The sequence below is a fragment of the Melanerpes formicivorus genome, unplaced genomic scaffold (assembly GCF_026170545.1).
Source record: "Melanerpes formicivorus ecotype bairdi unplaced genomic scaffold, bMelFor1.0.p_v2 SCAF_88, whole genome shotgun sequence".
Classification (NCBI taxonomy): Eukaryota; Metazoa; Chordata; class Aves; order Piciformes; family Picidae; genus Melanerpes; species Melanerpes formicivorus.
In genome coordinates, this window is record NW_027142440.1 from 2,066,654 (window position 1) to 2,091,435 (window position 24,782).

General features: G+C 58.1%; 1 protein-coding gene across 1 annotated transcript in view; it reads left to right on the top strand.

Annotated features, from left to right (window-relative positions):
- The first annotated feature begins 220 nt into the window (after window positions 1–220).
- LRWD1 (leucine rich repeats and WD repeat domain containing 1) overlaps window positions 221–24,782 on the top strand; it is a 31,651-nt gene continuing 7,089 nt past the window's right edge. The window contains exons 1-10 of the mRNA XM_068165434.1: window positions 221–306; window positions 6,806–6,925; window positions 11,154–11,306; window positions 14,812–14,952; window positions 16,813–17,154; window positions 17,768–17,894; window positions 18,626–18,735; window positions 20,230–20,437; window positions 23,961–24,033; window positions 24,144–24,284. Of these exons, the coding sequence (XP_068021535.1) occupies window positions 6,827–6,925; window positions 11,154–11,306; window positions 14,812–14,952; window positions 16,813–17,154; window positions 17,768–17,894; window positions 18,626–18,735; window positions 20,230–20,437; window positions 23,961–24,033; window positions 24,144–24,284 (1,394 nt within the window). The 5' untranslated portion in view covers window positions 221–306; window positions 6,806–6,826. The remainder of the gene's footprint in view (window positions 307–6,805; window positions 6,926–11,153; window positions 11,307–14,811; window positions 14,953–16,812; window positions 17,155–17,767; window positions 17,895–18,625; window positions 18,736–20,229; window positions 20,438–23,960; window positions 24,034–24,143; window positions 24,285–24,782) is intronic.

Sequence of the window (24,782 nt, forward strand, 5' to 3'; positions counted from 1 at the left end):
GTGGGAGGGAGGTTTTGCCTTCCTTCTGGCAGGGAGCCCTGCAGGTCACTGGTGCCCTGCTTGCTTTTCAGCCTCTCCAAGCTGCAGCTGAAGCCTGGGGACCTGGACCCTCGCCTCTTCTCCCGCCTGAGGCACCTGCAGAAGCTGGATCTCTCTGACAACCTCCTGGACAAGTTCCCCAGCAGCCTGGCCCTGCCTGACCTGCGTGTCCTCAACTGCAACAACAACAGGCTGGAGGATGTCACTGCCCTCAAGCAGTTCCCCCTGCTGGAGGAGCTCACCTATGAGAACAATGTCTACCTGACAGTGAGTCACCCCACACACACACCCTGTCCCCCCTTTTCTCCCTCCTCCCCTCACCCAGGGAAGCAGAGAAGCCAGCAGCAGGGATGCCTCCTCTTCCTCCTCCTGGATCCTTCATGGAGTGATGGAGAAGGGACCATAAAGGTCATCCAGTTCCAACCCCCCACCCTGATATGGGCAGGGACAGCTCCCACCAGCACAGGTTGCTCAAGGTCTAACCCAGCCTGGCCTTGGACACTTCCAGGGAGGAGGACATCCACAACCTCCCTGGGCAACCTTAGGTTGCCCAGGGAGGAGGACATCCACAACCTCCCTGGCCTAAGGTTGCCCAGGGAGGTTGTGGATGTCCTCCTCCCTGGAGGTGGTGTGGATGTTCTCCTCCCTGGAGGTGGTGTGAATGTTCTCCTCCCTGCAGGTGTTTAAGACACCCTAAGGTTGCCCAGGGAGGTTGTGGCTCCCTGCAGGTGTTTAAGACAACCTAAGGATGTCCAGGGAGGTTGTGGATGTTCTCCTCCCTGGAGCTGTTCAAGGTGAGGTTGGATGAGGCCTTGCTGAAGTTTCCAGTGTGTCCCCACTCTAAAGAATCTCTTCCTTAGTTCACAGGCAGAAAGTTTTAGGGCAGCTTGAGCCAGGCCCCAGGGCTTTTGTGCCTCCCAAGCCAGTTTGGGCTGCTGCTTCCCAACCTGCAGAAGTGACTTCCCCTCACAGCACTCAGGTATTGAAGCCTGGGTGCCTTGAACTTTTGGTTCTCCAGGCCAGAGCTCCACTGCAGGGAGCTTACCAGGCAGAAGGGTCTTCTGCTTGTGTAAATACACAATCACAGAGTCATTTGGGTTGGTCAAGACCTTTCAGATCACCAGGTCATGAACCCAGCCCTGCCAGGTCACCACTAAACCACGGAATCAGAATTGTCAGGGTTGGAAGGGAGCTCAAGGCTCAGCCAGCTCCAACCCCCTGCCATGGGCAGGGACACCTCACACCACAGCAGGTTGCTCACAGCCACCTCCAGCCTGGCTGCAAACACCTCCAGGCAGGAGGCTTCCACCACCTCCCTGGGTAACCTGTGCCAGGCTCTCACCACCCTCATGGGGAACAACTTCTTCCTCACAGCCAATCTCTATCTCCCCACTTCTAGTTCTGCTCCATCCCCCCAGTCTTGTCCCTCCCTGACACCCTCAAAAGTCCCTCCCCAGCTTTCTTGGACCCCCCTGCAGATCCTGGAAGGCCACAATGAGGTCTCCTCAGAGCCTTCTCCTCTCCAGCCTGCACAACCCCAACTCCCTCAGGCTGTGCTCACAGCTGCTCCAGAAGGCTAAGAGGAGACCTTCTCAATGGCTGGAAATGTCTGAGGGGTGGGTGGCAGGATGAAGGGGCCAGGCTCTCTTAGTGGTGCCCAGAGCCAGGACAAGGACAACAGACACAATCTGGGACCTCAGCATGAGGAGAAACTTTGTTTGTGTCCATTGCTCCTGCTCCTAGCACAGCACTGACAAGAGCCTGGCCCCTTCCTGACACCACCCTGCAGGTGTCTGTGAAGAGAGAGCTGCAGAAGGGCAGCCCCAGAGGGGAGCTGAGCAATGCTCAGCAAGAGCTAAAGGAGTCCTGGATCCTCTTCTGGGCTCTCCAGGTCAGGAGAGGGAACTGCTGGAGAGAGTCCAGGGGAGGCTGCAGAGCTGCTGAGGGGCCTGGAGCAGCTCTGGCAGGAGCAAAGGCTGAGAGCCCTGGGGCTGAGAGCCTGCAGAAGAGCAGCCCCAGAGGGCAGCTGAGCAATGCTCAGCAAGAGCTAAAGGAGCTGTGGGGGGCAAGAGGCTGGGGCCAGACTCTGCTGAGTGGTGGCCAGGGCCAGGCCAAGGGGCAGCAAGGGGCAGAGAGTGGAGGCCAGGAGGTTGGATGTGGAGAGGAGGAGAAAGTTGTTTGGTGTGAGGGTGCTGGAGGCCTGGAGCAGGCTGCCCAGAGAGGTTGTGGAGTGTCCTTGTGTGGAGAGCTTCCAACCCCCCCTGGGCATTGTGGTGCTGGGCAAGCTGCTGTGGGTGCCCTGCTGGAGCAGGGCTTGGCCTGGGTGATCCCCAGAGGTCCCTTCCAGTGCCACTTCCCTGAGGCTGTGGGGTGAGCTCAGCCAGCTGGCAGAGTAAGAGCAGAAGTCAGGCAGGGCTGGGCTGCTCCTTTCCTCGCTGCCTGCCCTGGGCACTGGGAGCTGTTAGCAGAGGGCAGCCAGGAGCTGCTGCATTCATGCAGCAAGCAAACAGCCTTTAAATGTTTAAATGAAACCAAGAAAGAAACGTGGAAACACACAATGAGGTCTCCCTGGAGCCCTCTCCTCTCCAGCCTGCACAACCCCAACTCCCTCAGGCTGTGCTCACAGCAGAGCAGCTCCAGCCCTATTTGTGGCTTGCCTGGGGAGCTGCTGCGACCTGAACCAGCCCTGAGCCGCTGCAGCCCCTGGCTCCCTGGGGCAGGGCCTTGCTGTGTGCTGGGGCTGTAGGCTGGGAGCAGGGCGCCTGGCATCGCCCCCGGCCCAGCCCGGGCACACCGCCGCCGCCTGCTGGTGGCCGGCAGTACTGCAGGGGTGCTGCAGGGCTCTGCCTGCCCCTGCTGATCCCAGCTCCTAGGAGAGCGCTAATGAGCACAGTATCACTAACGTTGGAAGAGACCTCAAAGATCGAGTCCAACCTGTCACCACAGAGCTCATGACTAACCCATGGCACCAAGTGCCACATCCAATCCCCTCCTGAACACCTCCAGGGATGGGGACTCCACCACCTCCCTGGGCAGCACAGCCCAGTGGCTAACAACTCTCTCCGTGAAGAACTTTCTCCTCGCCTCCAGCCTAAACTTCCCCTGGCACAGCTTGAGACTGTGTCCTCTTGTTCTGGTGCTGGCTGCCTGGGAGAAGAGCCCAACCCCCACCTGGCTCCAACTTCCCTGCAGGGAGTTGGAGAGAGCAAGAAGGTATCCCCTGAGCCTCCTCTTCTCCAGGCTAAGCAACCCCAGCTCCCTCAGCCTCTCCTCACAGGGCTGTGCTCCAGACCCCTCCCCAGCTTTGTTGCCCTTCTCTGGACACCTTCCAGCATCTCAACCTCCTTCCTAACCTGAGGAGCCCAGAACTGGACACAGGACTCAAGGTGTGGCCTGAGCAGTGCTGAGCACAGGGCACAATGACCTCCCTGCTCCTGCTGGCCACACTCTGCCTGATGCAGGCCAGGATGCCCTTGGCCATGAGCAGCTGGAAGGTGATGTTCAGGTTCAAGCTGGAAATCACAGAATGGGTTTAGTTGGAAGGGAGCTTAAAGCTCAGCCAGCTCCAACCCTTGCCATGGGCAGGGACACCTCCCACCAGCACAACTTGCTCAAGGCCTCATCCAGACTGCCCCTGAACACCTCCATGGAGGGGCAGCCTGAGGTTGCTCAGGCAGCTTGTGGATGTCCTCCTCCCTGGGGATGTCCAGCACCAGAAGGCCTCCCCCTGAACACCTCCAGGCAGGGCACAGCCACAGCCTCCCTGGGCAACCTGTGCCAGGCTCTCCCCAGCCTGTCAAGAATTTCTTCCTCATTTCCAGTCTCACTCTGCCCTCTCCCAGCTCAAAGCCATTGCCTTTCATCCTGTCAATCCCAGCCCTTGTCAAAAGTCCCTCTCCAGCCTTCCTGTTGGTTCCCTTCAGGTACTGGAAGGTTGCTCTAAGGTTTTCCTGCAGCCTTTTTCTCTCTGTGCTGTCCAGCCCCAACTCTCTCAGCCTGGCCCCACAGGGGAGGTTCTGCAGCCTCTGATCATCTTTCTGTCCTCCTTTGGAGCCTCTCCAGCAGCTCCAGGTCCTTCTTGTGCTGGGGACACCAGAACTGGACACAGCACTCCACCTGGGGTGTGAGCAGAGCAGAGGGGCAGAATCCCCTCCCTGTGCTGCTGCTCTCCCTGCTCTGGCTGCAGCTCAGCACTCAGCTGGCTCTGGGCTGCCAGGGACCACTGCTGGCTCCTGGGCAGTTTGTCACCACCTGACCCCCCCCAAGGCCTTCTCCTCCAGGCTGCTCTGGAGCCACTCCTCACCCAGCCTGGATCTGTGCTTGGGATTGCCCTGACCCACATGCAAGACCTTGCCTTGGCCTTGCTGAGCTTCATGAGGTTGGCCTGGGCTGAACTCTGCAGCCTGCCAGGGTCCCTCTGGGTGGATCCTTCCCACCACACCTCACAACTTGGGGTCCTCTCTGACTTGCTGGGGGTGGCTCAGGCCCACTGCCTGTGTCACCAACAGGAGGTGACATCACAGATGGCTTTTCCTGGCTGGACACATTGCCCTCTGTGCTGGTGTGAGCCTTAGCTGGGCTTTGAGAGCTCAGGTGATAACAAATTGAGAATTCCTTCCCCCCCTTTCCCTGGCAAGGAAGGGGAAAGGGAGAAAAAGAGAGAAAAGGGGGGGGTAGGGGAAAGGGCAGGAGGTGAATCTGGGAGAGAGCTAATCTGGAGTTGGTTTGGAAGGAGCAGTAGCAGGGAGGCTTTACAAGGGCCAGGGGTAAGGGCAATGAGGGAAATACACAAAGCCAAGCCTGGGTGGCCTTGGGGTTCCCTGGATGTAAGTGGGTTCAGTCCTTCAGAGAGCATGGGTGCAGCCTGGAGAGAGAGCCAGGCCTGCCCACAGGGCCAGGGCAGGAAACAGCAGCAGTGAGAGCTCCTGGGAGCAGGCCAGGCAGGAGAGGAGGCCAGCAGCAGCACATGGCCTCCTTGAGAGGCTGGCTGGGCAGGAAGGGGGAATGGATGGGATGGGATGAAATAGTATCATAGTATCAGTCAGGGTTGGAAGGGACCACAAGGATCAGCCAGTTCCAACCCCCCTGCCATGGGCAGGGACACCCCACACTAGATCAGCCTGGCCAGAGCCTCAGCCAGCCTGGCCTTAAACACCTCCAGGGCTGGGGCCTCAACCACCTCCCTGCACAACCCATTCCAGGGCTTCACCACTCTCATGGGGAAGAACTTCCTCCTCACCTCCAGCCTGAATCTCCCCACCTCCAGCTTCATTCCATTCCCCCTAGTCCTATCACTGCCTGAGATCCTGAGCAGTCCCTCCCCAGCCTTCCTGTAGCCCCCTTCAGATCCTGGAAGGCCACAATTAGGTCACCTGGGAGCCTTCTCTTCTGCAGACTGAACAGCCCCAACTCCTTCAGTCTGTCCTCACAGCAGAGCAGCTCCAGCCCTCTGCTCATCCTTGTGGCCCTTCTCTGGACATCTTCCAGCACCTCCAGATCCCTCTTGCAATAGGGGCTCCAGAACTGGAGGCAGTACTCCAGGTGGGGTGTCCCCAGAGCTGAGCAGAGGGGGAGGATCACCTCCCTTGCCCTGCTGGCCACACTTCTCCTGCTGCAGCAATAGGATGGGATGGGATGGAATAGGGTGAGATGGGATGGAATAGGGTGGGATGGGATGGAATAGGATGGGATGGAATGGAATAGGATGGAATAGGGTGGGATAGGATGGGATGGAATGAAATAGGATGGGATGGGATGGGATGGAATGGAATAGAATTAACCTGGTTGAAAGAGACCTTTGAGATCATCAAGTCCAACCTCTCACCCAGCACCATCTGATCAACTAAACCATGGCACCAAGCACCCCATCAAGTCTCCTCCTAAACACCTCCTGGGCTGGGGACTCCACCACCTCCCTGGGCAGCACATCCCAATGGCCAGTCTCTCTCTCTGCGAAGAACTTCCTCCTCACCTCCAGCCTGAACCTCCCTTGGCACAGCTTGAGACTGTGTCCTCTTGTTCTGGTGCTGCTTGCCTGGGAGAAGAGCCCAACCCCCACCTGGCTACAGCCTCCCCTCAGGTAGCTGCAGCCAGCAGACCACCTTTGACCCTGGGGACCCTTCCTCCTGGGAGGGGAAACCCAAGTCCCCCTCTGCCTGCCTGGAGCAAGCTTCAGACTTGAAGGTGTCCAGAGAAGGGTAATGAGGCTGGGGAGGGGTCTGGAGCACAGCCCTGTGAGGAGAGGCTGAGGGAGCTGGGGTTGCTTAGCCTGGAGAGGAGGAGGCTCAGGGGAGACCTTCTTGCTCTCTCCAGCTCCCTGAAGGGAGGTTGGAGCCAGGTGGGGGTTGGGCTCTTCTGCCAGGCACCCAGCACCAGAACAAGAGGACACAGTCTCAAGCTGTGCCAGGGGAAGTTTAGGCTGGAGGTGAGGAGAAAGTTCTTCCCAGAGAGAGTAGTTAGCCATTGGAGTGTGCTGCCCAGGGAGGTGGTGGAGTCCCTGTGCCTGGAGGTGTTCCTGAGGGGATTGGATGTGGCACTGGGAGCCATGGGTTAGCTGTCAGGAGGTGCTGGGTGACAGCTTGGACTTGATGAGCTCTGAGGTCTCTTTAAACCTTGGTGATTCTGTGACACTTTCCTCCTCCTGAGGGGCTGGGCTCTTTCACACACCCCCACCCCTCCCCACCAGCCAGGCTGGGTGTCAGCCAGCACACCCTGCTCCTTGGCTGTGCTCTGTGCCCCCTGTGAGTGTGGTGCCCTCTCTCCCCAGCTCAACGACGACTACAAGGCGATGTTCCTGCTGGAGAACCTGCGGCTGCTCAACGGCAAGGACATCACCAAGCTGGCCAACCACGTCAGGAGAGTCAACAGCCAGAAGCTCACCAGCAAGGTGAGGTGGGGGCTGCTCTCTCCAGCCCCAGCAGCTCCCCAGAGCACACAGACTCACACAGCTGCCTGCTTGCAAGAGACCTGACGGCACAGCGCGGCCGGCCACAGCCCAGCAGCTGTCTGGAGACAGCTCCCAGGCCATGCCCTGAGCTCCTCAGCCTGACAGCTCTTAAACCCCTCCAGGGAGGGGGAGTCCAACCTGGTGGCAGGAGACAGAATCACCTGGCTGGAGAGGACCTTAAGATCAGAGTCCAACCATAACCTAACAGCTCCTTGTACACAACTCTGACACCATGGCCCTGAGCTCCTCAGCCTTTAAATCCCTTCAGGGAGGGGGAGTCCAACCTGGTGGCAGGAGACAGAGAAGCACAAAATCTCCTGGCTGGAGAGGACCTTAAGATAGAATCATAGAATCAATGAGGTTGGAAAAACCCTCAGGGATCAGCAAGTCCAAGCTGTCACCCAGCACCTCCTGACAACTAAACCATGGCTCCCAGTGCTACATCCAATCCCCTCCTGAACACCTCCAGGGATGGGGACTCCACCACCTCCCTGGGCAGCACATCCCAAGGGCCAATCTCTCTTGCTGGGAAGAACTTTCTCCTCCCCTCCAGCCTGAACCTCCCCTGGCACAGCTTGAGACTGTGTCCTCTTGTTCTGGTGCTGGTTGCCTGGGAGAAGAGCCCAACCCCCACTTGGCTACAACTTCCCTTCAGGGAGTTGCAGAGAGCAAGAAGGTCTCCCCTGAGCCTTCTCTTCTCCAGGCTAAGCAACCCCAGCTCCCTCAGCCTCTCCTCACAGGGCTGTGCTCCAGACCCCTCCCCAGCTTTGTTGCCCTTCTCTGGACACCTTCAAGTCTCTCAATGTACTTCTTGAGCTGAGGAGCCCAGAACTGGACACAGGACTCAAGGTGTGGCCTGAGCAGTGCTGAGCACAGGGCACAATGACCTCCCTGCTCTTGCTGGCCACACTCTTCCTGCTGCAGGCCAGGATGCCCTTGGCCTTCTTGGCCCCCTGGGCACACTGCTGGCTCCTGTTCAGCTGCTGTCAACCACTACCCCCAGGTCCCTCTCTGCCTGGCTGCTCTCAGCCACTCTGTCCCCAGCCTGTGGCACTGCCTGGGGTTGTTGTGGCCAAAGTGCAGCCTCTGGCACTTGGATGTGTTTAATCTCCTGCCCTTGGCCTCTCCATCTGCCCATCTGTCCAGCCTGGCAAGGTCCCTCTGCAGAGCTCTCCTACCCTCTCAGAGCTCAACTCCTGCCCCCAGCTTGCTGTCATCTGCACATTCACTGCTGATGGACTCCATCCCTTCCTCCAGATCATCAATAAAGATATTGAACAGGCTGGGGCCCAGCACTGCTCCCTGGGGCACACCACTGGTGCCTGGCTGCCAGCTGGCTGTGGCACCATTCACCACCACTCTCTGCCACAGGAGCAGGGCCAGCAAGGTCTGTGTGTGACACTCCACCCTTCCAGGTCACTCCAATCATCTCCAGCAGTGGGAGAAGCATGGTGCTGCCATGCCAGCTGCAGAAGCCTCCCCATCCGATGTCCCTGATGGTGCTGGCCCCAGGACTGGGGAGCACGAAGCCAAGCTCAGGGAATCCTGGCTTTGTCCAGCATCCACCAGCACCAAGGATTTGTTCTTCCTTCTTTGAGCTGTCTCTTCCCTTGGTCACTCACACAGTTCAGCTCCTGGCAGGCTGTCCCCACAGAGCTCAGGATGAATCTTGAGCACAGCTTTGATTTGTTATGAGAAATCAGGGAGCTGTGCAGGACTGCTCTTACCACTTGGATTCTGCTTGACCTGATCTTAGTTTCTCCTCTGTAGCAGTGGGGGAGAGCTCAGACACGAGACTGGGATGGCTGATTGTGCTCAGTGTTATCCCAGACCCCCAGCAGGGAGAGGTTGGAAAGGACCTCTGGGGATCACCCAGGCCAAGCCCTGCTCCAGCAGGGCACCCACAGCACAGTGCCCAGCACCACACTGCCCAGGGGGGTTGGAAGCTCTCCACACAAGGACACTCCACAACCTCTCTGGGCAGCCTGCTCCAGGCCTCCAGCACCCTCACACCAAACAACTTTCTCCTCCTCTTCACATCCAACCTCCTGGCCTCCACTCTCTGCCTCTTGCTGCCCCTTGGCCTGGCCCTGGGCACCACTCAGCAGAGTCTGGCCCCAGCCTCTTGCCCCCCACAGCTCCTTTAGCTCTTGCTGAGCATTGCTCAGCTGCCCTCTGGGGCTGCTCTTCTGCAGGCTCTCAGCCCCAGGGCTCTCAGCCTTTGCTCCTGCCAGAGCTGCTCCAGGCCCCTCAGCAGCTCTGCAGCCTCCCCTGGGCTCTCTCCAGCAGTTCTCTGTCTCTCTTGAGCTGGGAAGCCCAGAACCAGCACTCCAGATGTGGCCTCAGGAGGGCAGAGCAGAGGGCGAGGAGAACCTCCCTTGCCCTGCTGGCCACCCTCTTCTCCCTGCCCCCCAGGACCCCCTTGGCCTTCTTGGCCCCCAGGGCACATTGCTGCCTCTTGGGGACCTTGTTGTCCCCCAGCACTCCCAGCTCCTTCTCCTTGGAGCTGCTTCCCAGCAGGTCCCCCCTCAGCTGTGCTGCTGCAGGAGGTTGTTCCTCCCCAGGGCCAGGCCCCTGCCCTTGCCCTTGCTGAGCTCCATGAGGTTCCCTGTGCCCAGCTCTGCAGCCTGGCCAGGCCTGGCTGGATGGCAGCACAGCCTGAGGGCTGTCAGCCACTGCTCCCAGCTTGGTGCCAGCACTAAACTGCCTGAGGCTCCACTCTGTGCCTTCATCCAGGTCACTGATGAAGATGTTAAGCAACCCTGGCCCCAGTGCTGACCCTTGTGGACCACCTGGCCACTACTCCCTGTTACCAGAACACTCAGCACCATTTGCTGTGCACCCAGGGGCATGAAGCATTGCTCTGGGTCCATGCAGAGGGCATCTGCTTAGCCACACTCCCATGAGCCTGGCACAGAGGTTTGCCATTAGCTGAGGGCATGGTTTGAACCCTGCTGACTGGAAGCTGTTCCAGCATGGAGGTAGCAGAGCCTCAGGCTTGGGGACTTTGGGGTCTTCCTTGGTGACTTTGGGTCTTGGTGACTTTGTGGGCTTAGGGGTCTTGGGGACTTGGTGACCTTTGGGCCTTGGTGACTTAGGGCCTTGGTGACTTTGGGTCTTGGTGACTTGGGGACTTAGGGGTCTCGGGGTCATGGTGACCTTGGGGTCTTGATGACTTGGGGACTTTGGTTTGTGGGGACTTGGGGACTTGGTGGCTTGGGGACTTAGGTACTTGGGGACTTGGTGGCTTGTGGTCTTGGGGACTTAGGGTCTTGATGACTTGGGGACTTAGGGGTCTTGGGGTCTTGGTGATCTTTGGGTCTTGGTGACTTGGGGACTTTGAGTTGTGGGGACTTGGGGACTTGGGGACTTGGGGTCTTAGGGTCTTGGGGACTTGGGGACTTGGTGGCTTGGGGACTTGGGGTCTTGGGGACTTTGGGTCTTGGTGACTTGGGGTCTTGGGGACTTTGGGGTCTTGGTGACTTTGGGGATTTTGGGTCTTGGTGACTTGGGGTCTCAGGGACTTGGGGTCTCAGGGACTTGGGACCTTGGGGACTTGGGGTCTTAGTGACTTGGTGACTTGGGGCCTTGGTGACTTGGGGACTTGATGACTTGGGGTCTTGGTGACTTGGGGTCTTGGGAACTTGGTGACTTGGTGGCTTGGGGTCTTGGTGACTTTGGGGACTTGGTGACTTGGGGTCTTGGGGACTTGGTGACTTGGGGACTGTGGGGACTTGAGGACTTGGTGACTTGGTGGCTTGGGGTCTTGGTGACTTTGGGTTGTGGTGACTTGGGGACTTGGGGACTTTGGGTTGTGGGGACTTTGGGTTGTGGTGACTTGGGAACTTGGGGACTTGGGGACTTGGAGACTTTGGGGACTTGGTGGCTTGGGGTCTTGGGGACTTGGGGTCTTGGTGACTTGGGGTCTTGGGGACTTGGGGACTTGGTGACTTGGGGTCTTGGGGACTTGGGGTCTTGGGGACTTTGGGGTCATGGGGACTTTGGGTCTTGGTGACTTGGGGTCTTGGGGACTTGGGGACTTTGGGCTCTTGGTGACTTTGGCTCCTGGTGACTCCCTGGCCGTGGTGAGGTCTTGAGTGCTGCCACGATTGCTGTGGTGCTGTGGTGCTGTGGCTTTCTGTTGCCTGAAGTGAGTCTTCCTGCCTAGGTCACTGCTCACTGGGAGAAGTTCTTCCGTGGCCAGCTGCCTGAGAAGCACACAGCTGAGCAGCTCAGGTCCATCAAGGAGAAGTTCCTGGAGTCAGCACAGTCCAACATCGCCTACGGCCCCAGCTCGCTGAGCGAGTTCACCCGCTGGCGGGTAGGTCCCGGCCCGCCTGCCCCGGGCTCCTCCAGGCCAGGAGCCTGCAGCCTGCCTCCCAGGGCCTTTGCTTCAGGGCTAGGGGGCTTTGGGATCAGCTCTTGGGGCTCTCACAGGCAGGTGGTGTCACTTAGAATCAATAAGGTTGGAAAAGACCTCAGAGATCATCAAGTCCAAGCTGTCACCCAGCACCTCCTGACAGCTAACCCATGGCTCCCAGTGCCACATCCAGTCCCCTCCTGAACACCTCCAGGGATGGGGACTCCACCACCTCCCTGGGCAGCACATCCCAAGGGCCAATCTCTGTCTGGGAGGAACTTTCTCCTCCCCTCCAGCCTAAACCTCCCCTGGCACAGCTTGAGACTGTGTCCTCTTGTTCTGGTGCTGCTTGCCTGGGAGAAGAGACCAACCCCAACCTGGCTCCAACCTCCCTTCAGGGAGTTGCAGAGAGCAAGAAGGTCTCCCCTGAGCCTCCTCTTCTCCAGGCTAAGCAACCCCAGCTCCCTCAGCCTCTCCTCACAGGGCTGTGCTCCAGACCCCTCCCCAGCTTTGTTGCCCTTCTCTGGACACCTTCAAGTCTCTCAATGTCCTTGAACTGAGGGGCCCAGAACTGGACACAGGACTCAAGGTGTGGCCTAAGCAGTGCTGAGCACAGGGCACAAGGACTTCCCTGCTCCTGCTGGCCACACTCTTCCTGCTGCAGGCCAGGATGCCCTTGGCCTTCTTGGCCCCCTGGACACACTGCTGGCTCCTCTTCAGCTGCTGTCCACCACTACCCCCAGGTCCCTCCCTGCCTGGCAGCTCTCAGCCACTCTGACCCCAGCCTGTGGCACTGCCTGGGGTTGTTGTTGTGGCCCAAGTGCAGCCCCTGGCACTTGGCCCTGGTGATTGCCATCCTGTGGGGCTGTGCCCAGCTTCCATCTCTCCTCTCCCCTTGCCTGCTTCGTTCAGCAGCTCCAGAAGCGCTCGGCCTGAGCGTGCAGGAAGTTGCAGGGAGTGCCCTGGAACCCTGCCTGGCAACTCATCAGCATTAATGACCCTTGGACTAATTAGCAAGCCTGCAGTGGCCTCCCTGCTTCATTAGTTGCAAATCAGGGAGTCACAGAATCGTTCAGGCTGGAAAAGGCCTTTAAAGGTCATTGAGTCCAACATTAACTCAGGGCCAGCACTGAGCCATGGCCCTCAGCACCACAGCCCCAGGGTTTGAAACCCCTCCAGGCCTGGGCACTCCACCACTGCCCTGGGCAGCCTGGGCCAGGCCTTGACCACCCTCAAGGGGAAGAAATTCTTCCTCATGGCCAGCCCAAACCTCCTCTGGGGCAACTTGAGGCCATTTCATCTCATCCCATCACTTCTTCTGTGGGAGCAGAGACCAACCCCAGTCTGGCTCCAGCCTCCTTTCAAGGAGTTGTAGAGAGCAGTGAGGTCTTCCCTCAGCCTCCTGTTCTCCAGGCTGAGCAACCTCTGCAGCTCTACAACTACCTGAAGGGAGGTTGTAGCCAGGTGGAGGTCAGGCTCTGCCCCCAGGCCCCTTGTGACAAGAGGAGAGGCCATGGCCTGAAGCTGTGCCAGGGGAGGGTTAGGTTGGATGCTGGGAAGCTATTCCTCATGGAAAGGGGAATAAGACTCTGGGATGTGCTGCCCAGGGAGGTAGGTGGTGGAGTCACCATCCCTGGAGGTGTTTAAGGCAAGGTTGGATGTGGCCCTGAGTGCCATGCTGTGGTTGGTGTGGTGGGGTTGGCTCATGGGCTGGCCTGGATGAGCTCAGAGCTCTAGTCCAGCCTCAGTGATTCTGTGACTGTGTGAACCTCAGCTGCTCCTCCCCAGCCCTCTTCTCCAGACCCTTCCCCAGCTCTGCTGCTCTTCCCCTGGACCTGCTCCAGCCTGCAGTGTCCTTCTAGGAGTGAGGAGCCCAGAACTGAATGCAGTATTTGTGATGTAGCCTCAGCAGTGCCCTGCCCAGGGGAACAAACTCTGCCCTGCTCCTGCTGGCCACACACTGCTGCTCCAGGCCAGGCTGCTGGTGACCTTCTTGGCCAGCTGAGCATCCCCTGACTCATCTCCAGCCATTGTTTTCAGCCTCCTTTTCCACTGGGCAGTTTCCAGTGCCTCTGTCCCCAGCATGGAGCCTTCATTGGTTGCTGTGACCCAAGTGGAGGACCCAGCAATAGCTAATGGCAGCCTCTAGCTGTGACAGAAGCTGGATGAAAGAAGAGGCAGTGACAGAACTCTTGTTGCTGCAGTGGGGAAATGCCAGACATGTTTTAGCTGCCTCCATGCAGCTGAGGCTTCCATCTCTGCTGTGTCTTGTTCCATGGCTGTGCTGTTACCACAGGTCACAGAATCAACCAGGTTGGAAAAGACCTCAGAGATCATCAAGTCCAAGCTGTGACCTAATACCCAACCCCTCCTGACAGCTAACCCATGGCTCCAAGTGCCACATCCAGTCCCCTCCTGAATACCTCCAGGGATGGGGACTCCACCACCTCCCTGGGCAGCACATCCCAATGGCCAGTGACTCTCTCAGTGAAGAACTTTCTCCTCCCCTCCAGCCTAAACCTCCCCTGGCACAGCTTGAGACTGTGTCCTCTTGTTCTGGTGCTGCTTGCCTGGCAGAAGAGACCAACCCCCACCTGGCTCCAACCTCCCTTCAGGGAGTTGGAGAGAGCAAGAAGGTCTCCCCTGAGCCTCCTCTTCTCCAGGCTAAGCAACCCCAGCTCCCTCAGCCTCTCCTCACAGGGCTGTGCTCCAGACCCCTCCCCAGCTTTCTTGCCCTTCTCTGGACACCTTCCAGCATCTCAACCTCTTTCCTAACCTGAGGAGCCCAGAACTGGACACAGGACTCCAGGGGTGGCCTAAGCAGTGCTGAGCACAGGGCACAAGGACTTCCCTGCTCCTGCTGGCCACACTCTTCCTGCTGCAGGCCAGGATGCCCTTGGCCTTCTTGGCCCCCTGGGCACACTGCTGGCTCCTCTTCAGCTGCTGTCAACCACTACCCCCAGGTCCCTCTCTGCCTGGCAGCTTTCAGCCACTCTGACCCCAGCCTGTGGCACTGCCTGGGGTTGCTGTGGCCAATGTGCAGCACCTGGCACTTGGATGTGTTCAATCTCCTGCCCTTGGCCTCTGCCCATCTGTCCAGCCTGGCAAGGTCCCTCTGCAGAGCTCTCCAACCCTCTCAGAGCTCAACTCCTGCCCCCAGCTTGCTGTCATCTGCACATTTACTGCTGATGGACTCCATCCCCTCCTCCAGATCATCTATGAAGCTATTGAACAGGCTGGGGCCCAGCACTGACACCTGGGGTACCCCCAGGGCAGTTCTGGAGTGGTGTGATGCCAGCAGAGGACTTGGGTGCCAGGCTGTGTGCCAGCTGAGGGTCCCTCCAGGCCTTGTGAAGCAGGGGAAGCAGGCAGCCAGCCCTCAGCAGGGCAGCTCTGGGTGTCACACAGTGGGGGGTGGCTGCTGTTGCTGCTTGTCCCTTTCCAACCCCTCCTCTTTGCTTCTAAGGTGAAAATGATTGCAGAGGAGTTTCTGTCCTCCTCGCTGGGCCTGGAGGTAAACACAGATCCTGAACCCGAGGAGGAGACAGAGGACAGTGAGGAAGAAGCTACAGAGAGCCCCAGGGAAGCTGCACTGGATGTCACTCAGGTAGCTGCTTTTCCACTTGGATTACCAATCTCCTCTTCATCCCTTGGGAGTCAGCAGCACTTGGCACAGCTGTGCCCCTTTGGGAAGTGTGAGAGCAGCCCCAGGCTGTGCTCAGCACCTGAGCTTTGTTCTTTGTGGCCAGACCAAGTGTGAAAGTTGAGTTGCTCTCCCAGAGGAGAGAGCTTCCATTCTCACAGGAGACCCAAGAGAGTTCATAGAATCACAGCATGGAGGGGTTGGAAGGGACCCCTGGAGATCACCCAGGCCAAGCCCTGCTCCAGCAGGGCACCCACAGCACAATGCCCAGCACCACACTGCCCAGGAGGGGTTGGAAGCTCTCCACACAAGGACACTCCACAACCTCTCTGGGCAGCCTGCTCCAGGCCTCCAGCACCCTCACACCAAACAACTTTCTCCTCCTCTTCACATCCAACCTCCTGGCCTCCACTCTCTGCCCCTTGCTGCCCCTTGGCCTGGCCCTGGCCACCACTCAGCAGAGTCTGGCCCCAGCCTCTTGCCCCCCACAGCTCCTTGAGCTCTTGCTGAGCATTGCTCAGCTCCCCTCTGGGGCTGCTCTTCTGCAGGCTCTCAGCCCCAGGGCTCTCAGCCTTTGCTCCTCCCAGAGCTGCTCCAGGCCCCTCAGCAGCTCTGCAGCCTCCCCTGGACTCTCTCCAGCAGTTCCCTCTCCTGACCTGGAGAGCCCAGAAGAGGATCCAGGACTCCTTTAGCTCTTGCTGAGCATTGCTCAGCTCCCCTCTGGGGCTGCTCTTCTGCAGCTCTCTCTTCACAGACACCTGCAGGATGGTGTCAGGAAGGGGCCAGGCTCTTGTCAGTGCTGTGCCAGGAGCAGGAGCAATGGACACAAACAAAGTTTCTCCACATGCTGAGGTCCCAGCTTGTGTCTGTTGTCCTTGTCCTGGCTCTGGGCACCACTAAGAGAGCCTGGCCCCTTCATCCTGCCACCCACCCCTCAGACATTTACAGCCATTGAGAAGGTCTCCTCTTAGCCTTCTGGAGCAGCTGTGAGCACAGCCTGAGGGAGTTGGGGTTGTGCAGGCTGGAGAGGAGAAGGCTCCCAGGTGACCTCATTGTGGCCTTCCAGGATCTGCAGGGGGCTCCAAGAAAGCTGGGGAGGGACTTTTGAGGGTGTCAGGGAGGGATAGGACTGGGGGGGGGGTGGAGCAGAACTAGAAGTGGGGAGATGGAGCTTGGCTGTGAGGAAGAAGTTGTTCCCCATGAGGGTGGTGAGAGCCTGGCACAGGTTGCCCAGGGAGGTGGTGGAAGCCTCCTGCCTGGAGGTGTTTGCAGCCAGGCTGGATGTGGCTGTGAGCAACCTGCTGTGGTGTGAGGTGTCCCTGCCCATGGCAGGGGGTTGGAGCTGGCTGAGCCTTGAGCTGCCTTCCAGCCCTGACAGTTCTGTGATTCTACAGACTAACAGCCCCAGGGCTCTCAGTCTCTCCATGAGTGTGGTGCCCCTGGCTCCACCTCTCCTGTGAAGGTGGAATGTTTCTGAGGGCAGAGCTGGGCTGCTGCCTGGGCTGCCTGTGGTGGTGCTCACCTTAGAAGTGGCTGCAGATTGAACCCCCCTCAGTCCCTGGCTAGATTTGGGGTTCCCCATCTTCCACAGATCACAAGTAGCTGGGATGAGGAGCAGGAGATGAAAATGAAGCTGGGGGGAGGAAATTCCTTCTGCCTCTGGGGCCTCTGCAGCTGTGGGCTGTGCAGGCCTTGGCAGCCAGGCTGTAGCCATGGGAGGGCAGTGGTGGCATCTGAGCAGTGAACACCTCTGCCTTCCAAATGATCTGCACACCTCCAGGAAGCTAGAAACCTTCTCCAGCAAACTGACAGTCTGCCTTACAGGTCACACTGAAGCCCAGCAAGAGGAAAAGGAACAATTCCAAATCAGTCTCTGGAAGCAAGAGGTCCAAATCCCAGGCAGACCCCAAGGAGGAGGCTGCAGTCACTCCCAGGAAGTCCAGGCACGTGCAGGAGGTGCCAGCTCCTGAGAAACCCAGAGCCTCCAACCAGCCAGCCAAGCAGGCAAGCCCTCAGCAGGGAGCTGAAGGCACACAGAAGAATGGAGAGCAGTTTCCCAAGGGACAAAGCAACAGGAGGTCCAGCCAGCTGGCAGGGGAGCAGAAGAGCCAGGAGCAGGACAACGGAGTCGTTAGCTTGACCCCAGTGAAGAACTCCAAGGGCAAGGTAGGTTCATCAGGCTGCATTTGGCCTCTTGGTTGAGTGGGAAGAGCTGCACTCAGATTTCCTGGGAGCTCTGCACAGCACTGGAGCTGAGGCCTGGCCAGGTGCACTGTGAGTTACACTTCTTTGTTCTTCTTTGTTTCTTTCCTTGTTGTTTTTGAATCTCTCAGAGGCGTCAGGGAAGGCTCCCCCTGGAGACTGGGAATCCCCTGCCAGGGGCTGGATGGACCAAGGGGCTCTGAGGTGCTGCACTGAAAGCCTGTTCTCAGGAATGGGACTGGCATGACTGGCTCTCAGGTCACACTGCTGGCTGCCTAGGGAAAGGTGTTTTGGTTTTGACCCCTCCTCAGCTCAGCCCAGTGGGGATCTAAAGGGTTCTTCAGCTCCTCTCTGCAGCAGGCAGTGGGGGTTGGCTGCTGGGGGCTGCTGGGCACACCTTCTCTGCAGAGTCACCTGCTGGCTTAGGGAGGCCTGCTGGCACCTCAGTCTCTCCTGGCCTCTGGAGCACACACAGAAGGGCTGCAGGATGCTGCAGCTGAGCTCAGGTTGCTGGTTCTGCTGAGGCAGGTGGCTGTCAGGGGGGATGGATCTGCTGACCGGGGCTGGTCTGTTGTAGGAGGACGTCAGTGCAGAGCCCTTGCACTTCCTTCAGTGCCACAGCAAAGGCAACAGCAGAGAGGACTTTAAAACCCAGCTCTGGTCAGGTGTCTTCGAGCCCTTGCTAGACTCTGGAACCAAGAAAGGTGAGCTCTGAATTCCCAGGATCACAGAATCCATAGGGTTGGAAAAGACCTCAGGGATCAGCAAGTCCAAGCTGTCACCCAGCACCTCCTGACAGCTAACCCATGGCTCCAAGTGCCACATCCAATCCCCTCCTGAACACCTCCAGGGATGGGGACTCCACCACCTCCCCGGGCAGCATATTCCAATGGCAAATTCCTCTTTCTGGCAAGAACTTTCTCCTCCCCTCCAGCCTAAACCTCCCCTGGCACAGCTTGAGACTGTGTCCTCTTGTTCTGGTGCTGGCTGCCTGGGAGAAGAGCCCAACCCCCACCTGGCTCCAACCTCCCTTCAGGGAGTTGGAGAGAGCAAGAAGGTCTCCCCTGAGCCTCCTCTTCTCCAGGCTAAGCAACCCCAGCTCCCTCAGCCTCTCCTCCCAGGGCTGTGCTTCAGACCCCTCCCCAGCTTTGTTGCCCTTCTCTGGACACCTTCCAGCATCTCAACCTCTTTCCTAACCTGAGGAGCCCAGACCTGGACACAGGACTCAAGGTGGATTCCCAGAACCACTCTGGGATCTCCATGGCTTAGATCCCTGCTCCTTCAGGCTGTGGTCTCTGCTGTCAGGAGGAGATTTGCTTACCCAGTGCTTCTTTGGCTTGGAAAACAGGAGCCTGGGAGAGCAGCAGGCAGTGGTAAGCTGCAGTCTGCCTCTATGCTCCTGGGATCTTCTCACCTCCTCTCTTTCCTGTTTCAGATCCTGTTGTGAGCTCCTCCAGAACCGTGGCGACGTGTGGGGGGGAATCTGTCTGTCTGATTGACTGTGAGACAGGCATGGTGCTGAAAAAGTACAAGGTGGCTGCAGAGGTAGGTGGGAAGAGAGAGCATGGAGTGGAAATGCCATAACCTGCTGTAGAAGTCACAGAATAGCTTAGCCTGGAAGGGACCTCAGAGATCATCCAGTTCCAACCTCCCTGCCACGGGCAGGGACACCTCCCACCAGCCCAGGCTGCTCAAGGCCTCATCCAGCCTGGCCATCCAGGGAGGTTGGATGTTAGGAAGAAGTTGTCCCTTCCTCCTTCTCCCATAACCTCCACAGCCTCCCTGGGGCAGCCTGTTCCAGAGTCTCAGCACCCTTGTACTGCAGAACTTCTTCCTCAGCTCCAGTCTAGCCCTGCTCTGCCTCAGCTTCAAACCATTCCCCCTTGGCCTGGCTCTAGACACCCTCAGGAAAAGTCCCTCTGCCACCTGCCTTCAGGGACTGGAAGGTTGCTCTAAGGTCCCTCTGGAGCCTTCTCTTCTCCAGGCTGAACACCCCCAGCTCCCTCAGCCTGTTCTCAGAGCAGAGCTGCTCCAGCCCTTGGATCACCCTTGTGGCCTCCTCTGGGTTCACTCCAGCAGCTCTGTGTCCTTCTTGTGATGGGGCCACCAGAACTGGAGGCAGGATTGGAGGTGGGGTCACTACAGAGGAGAGCAGAGGGGCAGAATCCCCTCTCCTGCCCTGCTGCCCACACTCCTCTTGATGCAGCCCAGGCCATGGCTGCCTTCTGGGCTGCATGAGGGCACTGCCAGCTCGTGGTGAGCTTCTCCTCCATCAGCACCCCCAAGGCATTTGTGTGAGTGTGTGCACAATGGATACCACAGAGAGCTCTGGAAGGCTCCTGGACAGGGTTTAAAGGGGTGAAGCCAGTCTGAAGGAGCTGGGGCTGCTTAGCCTAGAGAAGAGGAGGCTCAGGGGAGACCTTCTTGCTCTCTCCAACTCCCTGAAGGGAGGTTGGAGCCAGGTGGGGGTTGGTCTCTTCTGCTAGGCAGCCAGAAGCAGAACAAGAGGACACAATCTCAAGCTGTGCCAGGGGAGGTTTAGGCTGGAGGTGAGGAGAAAGTTCTTCCCAGCAAGAGGAATTGGCCCTTGGAATGTGCTGCCCAGGGAGGTGGTGGAGTCCCCATCCCTGGAGGTGTTCAAGAGGGGCTTGGATGTGGCACTGGGAGCCATGGTCTAGTAGTCATGAGGGGTTGGGTGAGAGGTTGGACTTGCTGATCTCTGAGGTCTTTTCCAGCCTTATTGCTTCTGTGATGTATGGCTGATCCTTTCAGCCTGGTTTGCTTCTGGTGTTTATGTGTGGAGGATGAGTTTGCCTCTTGCTCCCCAGGCAGGGTCATGCAGGTCATCCAGGCCTGCTCCGCACCGCAGCGGAACCTGGAGTCTTTGGATCCTCCTGAGGCTTGCTTTGAGCTTCAGTGCTGCCCCTTGCATAGTCTGCCTGTGTCACCTGGGGAGTTGCCTTAACCTGTGAGCTAGCAGCCATCCCTGCTGGCAGTTCTCTTTTCCCTACTCTCCTTGGTTTCTTTGCCCCCCTCCAGGAGTTCTTCAGCGTGGCGTGGACCACCCTCACGATGGCCAGCAGCGACAGCCGCAGGAGATCCCACAACATCCTGGCTGCTGCTGGCAGGAGAGGCATTGTCAAGCTGATCCACGTGGCATCTGACTTCTGCTATGGGGAGATAAAAGCTCATAAAAAGCCCATTGCCACTGTCTGCTTCAGCCCAACTCAAGCAACTCACCTCTTCAGTAAGTCTCTGCTTCAGGAGGCGCTCCCTGCGGGAAGGGTTCGGCTGCCGTAGCGAGGGCAGCCACAGTCTCACAGTCTCACAGTATAACTTAGGTTGGAAAGGACCTCGAGGATCATCGAGTCCAACCTATCAACACAGACCCCATGACTAGACCATGGCACCAAGTGCCACATCCAATCCCCTCTTGAACACCTCCAGGGATGGGGACTTCACCACCTCCCTGGGCAACCCGTTCCAATGACAAACGACTCGCTCGGTGAAGAACTTTCTCCTCACCTCAAGTCTAAACCTCCCCTGGCGCAGCTTGAGACTGTGTCCTCTTGTTCTGGTGCTGGCTGCCTGGCAGAAGAGACCAACCCCTTCCCGGCCACAACTACCCCTCAGGTAGTTGTAGAGGGCAATGAGGTCACCCCTGAGCCTCCTCTTCTCCAGGCTAAACAATCCCAGCTCCCTCAGCCTCTCCTCACAGGGCTGTGCTCAAGGCCTCTCCCCAGCCTTGTTGCCCTTCTCTGGACACCTTCAAGTGTTTCGATGTCCTCCTTAAACTGAGGGGCCCAGAACTGGACACAGCACTCAAGGTGTGGCCTAACCAAAGCAGAGTACAGGGGCACAATGACCTCCCTGCTCCTGCTGGCCACACTGTTCCTGATGCAGGCCAGGATGCCATTGGCCCTCTTGGCCACCTGGGCACACTGCTGGCTCATATTCAGGCAGCTGTCGATCAGTACCCCCCAGGTCCCTCTCTGTTTGGCAGCTCTCAGCCACTCTGCCCCCAGCCTGTAGCTCTGCCTGGGGTTGCCGTAGCCAAAGTGCAGCACTCGGCACAGCCGGCGCAGCTGCGCCCGCCTGGACAGACACTGTGGAGAGATGCTTTCCCACACTGCTCCAGCCCCAGAGCCTGGCCCTAGCTGGGGGGCAGCAGCTCCCCTTGCCCTGGCAGGAGCTCTTAGGGTGGCTGTCACACACCCCCTGGCTCAAACGAGCCCAGCAGTGGATCCGTTCCGCAGGGATGAGTAAGAAGAATGCCAGGCAGAGCAGGCTGTGGGGGCAGCTGGCAGGGCCCTCCTCCAGCACAGCCACAGGGGACAGAAGCACATAATGGGGCTGTTGGAATTCATTCCTTTCCAGCTGACTTAATTGCTTGTGAGGAAATGAAATCTGAGTTCTGTGCCTCCTCAGCTCCTGATGCAGGAGAGAGCTTGGCCCCAGTGGCGCCCACAGCGGCTCAGGGCTTAGAGACTGGGAGGAGGTGAAGTGAACCATCAGGTTACAGATGGCATTGTCAGGGTTGTGAAATAAGCTGTTAAGAGAGCCACACCTGCACCCCACAGCACATTGTTCCTCTTGCCTGCAATTACCCACATCCTGGAGTGGTTAGAGTGCTACCTGAACCGTTCAGCACCAAACCCGGTTTGAAACAGAGGGATCTGAGGTGAGGGCTTCTCCAGAAGCAGCTCAGGGCAGAAAGCAGAAGCCTGGAGGGACAAGGAGATGACTTTTCCATCCATGCAACAAGCAAGGCTCACTGGGTTGCACACAAGTGAAGTGAGAGGCTTTGCATGCTTGTCTGGGGACTGGGCACTAACCCCTTCTCCTCCGAGTAGGATTCAGATCACTCCAAGCAACCTGGTAGGATTGAAGACATTTAATGCCTTTCATTGCAGCTTTCCCAGCTGGGTGTCACCACAGGAAGCTGTGGGTACCTGGAATCAAGTGGCACCAGCATCAGAGTTAGAGGCTGAGGTTGTATTTTAGGTTCCACCAAAAGCCATGACTGGAAGCATAAGGCCAGAGGGGCCTTAGGGTATCACATCAGCAGGAAACAGCCTTTGAGTGCAGGCTGGGAAGGTGAGGAGCTGGCCATGGGGTCTTGAGGAGTCACATCAGCAGGAAACAAGTTTTGAGTGCAGGCTGAGAAGGTGAGGAGGTGACCATGGGGTCTAATGGAGTCACATCAGCAGGACACAGCCTTTGAGTGCAGGCTGGGAAGGTGTAGTCCTGGCCATGGGCTCTAATGGAGTCACATCAGCAGGACACAGCCTTTGAGTGCAGGCTGAGAAGGTGAGGAGCTGGCCATGGGCTCTAATGGAGTCACATCAGCAGGAAACAAACTGAGTGCAGGCTGAGAAGGTGCGGAGCTGGCCATGGGCTCCAATGGAGTCACATCAGCAGGAAACAACCTTTGAGTGCAGGCTGGGAAGGTGTAGTCCTGGCCATGGGCTCTAATGGAGTCAGATCAGCAGGACACAGCCTTTGAGTGCAGGCTGGGAAGGTGAGGAGCTGGCCATGGGCTCTAATGGAGTCACATCAGCAGGACACAGCCTTTGAGTGCAGGCTGGGAAGGTGAGGAGCTGGCCATGGGGTCTTGAGGAGTCACATCAGCAGGAAACACACTGAGTGCAGGCTGGGAAGGTGAGGAGCTGGCCATGGGCTCCAATGGAGTCACATCAGCAGGACACAGCCTTTGAGTGCAGGCTGGGAAGGTGTAGTCCTGGCCATGGGCTCTAATGGAGTCACTTCAGCCGGAAACAACCTTTGAGTGCAGGCTGGGAAGGTGTAGTCCTGGCCATGAAGTCTAATGGATTCACATCAGCAGGAAACAGCCTTTGAGTGCAGGCTGGGAAGGTGAGGAGCTGGCCATGGGCTCCAGTGGAGTCACATCAGCAGGACACAGCCTTTGAGTGCAGGCTGGGAAGGTGTAGTCCTGGCCATGGGCTCTAATGGAGTCACATCAGCAGGAAACAGCCTTTGAGTGCAGGCTGGGAAGGTGAGCTGGCCATGGGCTCCAATGGAGTCACATCAGCAGGACACAGCCTTTGAGTGCAGGCTGGGAAGGTGTAGTCCTGGCCATGGGCTCTAATGGAGTCAGATCAGCAGGACACAGCCTTTGAGTGCAGGCTGGGAAGGTGAGGAGCTGGCCATGGGCTCTAATGGAGTCACATCAGCAGGACACAGCCCTTGAGTGCAGTCTGAGAAGGTGAGGAGCTGGCCATGGGCTCTAATGGAGTCACATCAGCAGGAAACAAACTGAGTGCAGGCTGGGAAGGTGAGGAGCTGGCCATGGGGTCTAATGGAGTCACATCAGCAGGACACAGCCTTTGAGTGCAGGCTGAGAAGGTGAGGAGCTGGCCATGGGCTCTAATGGAGTCAGATCAGCAGGACACAGCCTTTGAGTGCAGGCTGAGAAGGTGAGGAGCTGGCCATGGGCTCTAATGGAGTCACATCAGCAGGACACAGCCTTTGAGTGCAGGCTGGGAAGGTGTAGTCCTGGCCATGGGCTCTAATGGAGTCACATCAGCAGGACACAGCCTTTGAGTGCAGGCGAAGTGCTGGCCAAGCGTGTTTGAGTGTCTGTGGAGTGCTGAGGCAGGAGCCCTGGTGCCTGCAGCTGTGCCTTAACGAGCTCTCTGATGCCCCAGGCGTGAGTGCTGAGCCTGTGCCATGGGTAGCAGTGGCAGCTGGCAGGAGCAGAGCCTGATGAGCAGCGGTGTCACTACCTGCCTCTCTCCTGTGTCCCACAGCTGCATCCTATGACAAGCGGATTGCACTCTGGGATATTGGGATTCCAGACTCTGACTACAATTTCAAAGCAAGGTAAAGATGAACAAAAAACCCCAAAACCCAGATGTGGGCACTCCAGGAGCCTGGAATTACCACCTTGCAGCCCCACTCCACTGCTTGGTGCCTCCTCTTCTCTCTTGCAGCCAGCTGCTGGTGCTGGAGGCGCTCTCCATTCCCCTCCGCCTCGCCCTGGTCCCCACCTGCCCAGAGCAGTACCTGCTGGCTGGCTGTGAAAGTGGCTGCTGTGCCTGGAATATCAAACTGGAGAAGGACAAAAAAAGCAGGTGAGAACCAGGAGTTGGGGGAGGGGGGGGGAATGTGGAGTTGGTTTTCATGAGGAGAAGGCATAGGCCTAGAAGAGGCTTCATTAGCTGAGGAAGAAAAGCAGCGTGCCCCACCTCTGTCCCACCAAGCCTCAACCCTCCTGCCCACAGCCAGCACAGGTGCTGACACAATCATAGGGTCATTAAGGTTGGAGATACTTCCAAGTTCATCCAGCCCAACCTTCTACCCAGCACCTCTGTGACCACCAGAACATGTCCCCAAGTTGCCATGGCCACAGGCTTCTTGAACCCCTCCAGGGGTGGGGACTCCACCACCCCCCTGGGCAGCCTGTGCCAGTCCCTGACCACTCTAGCAGCAGAGAAATTTTCCCTCATCTCCAACCTAAGCCTCCCCTGGCACAATTTCAGGCCATTCCCTCTCCTTGTAGCATCTGATTCTAGGGAGGACACCAACCCCTACCTCACTGCAGCCTCCTCTCAGGGAGCTACAGAGAACAA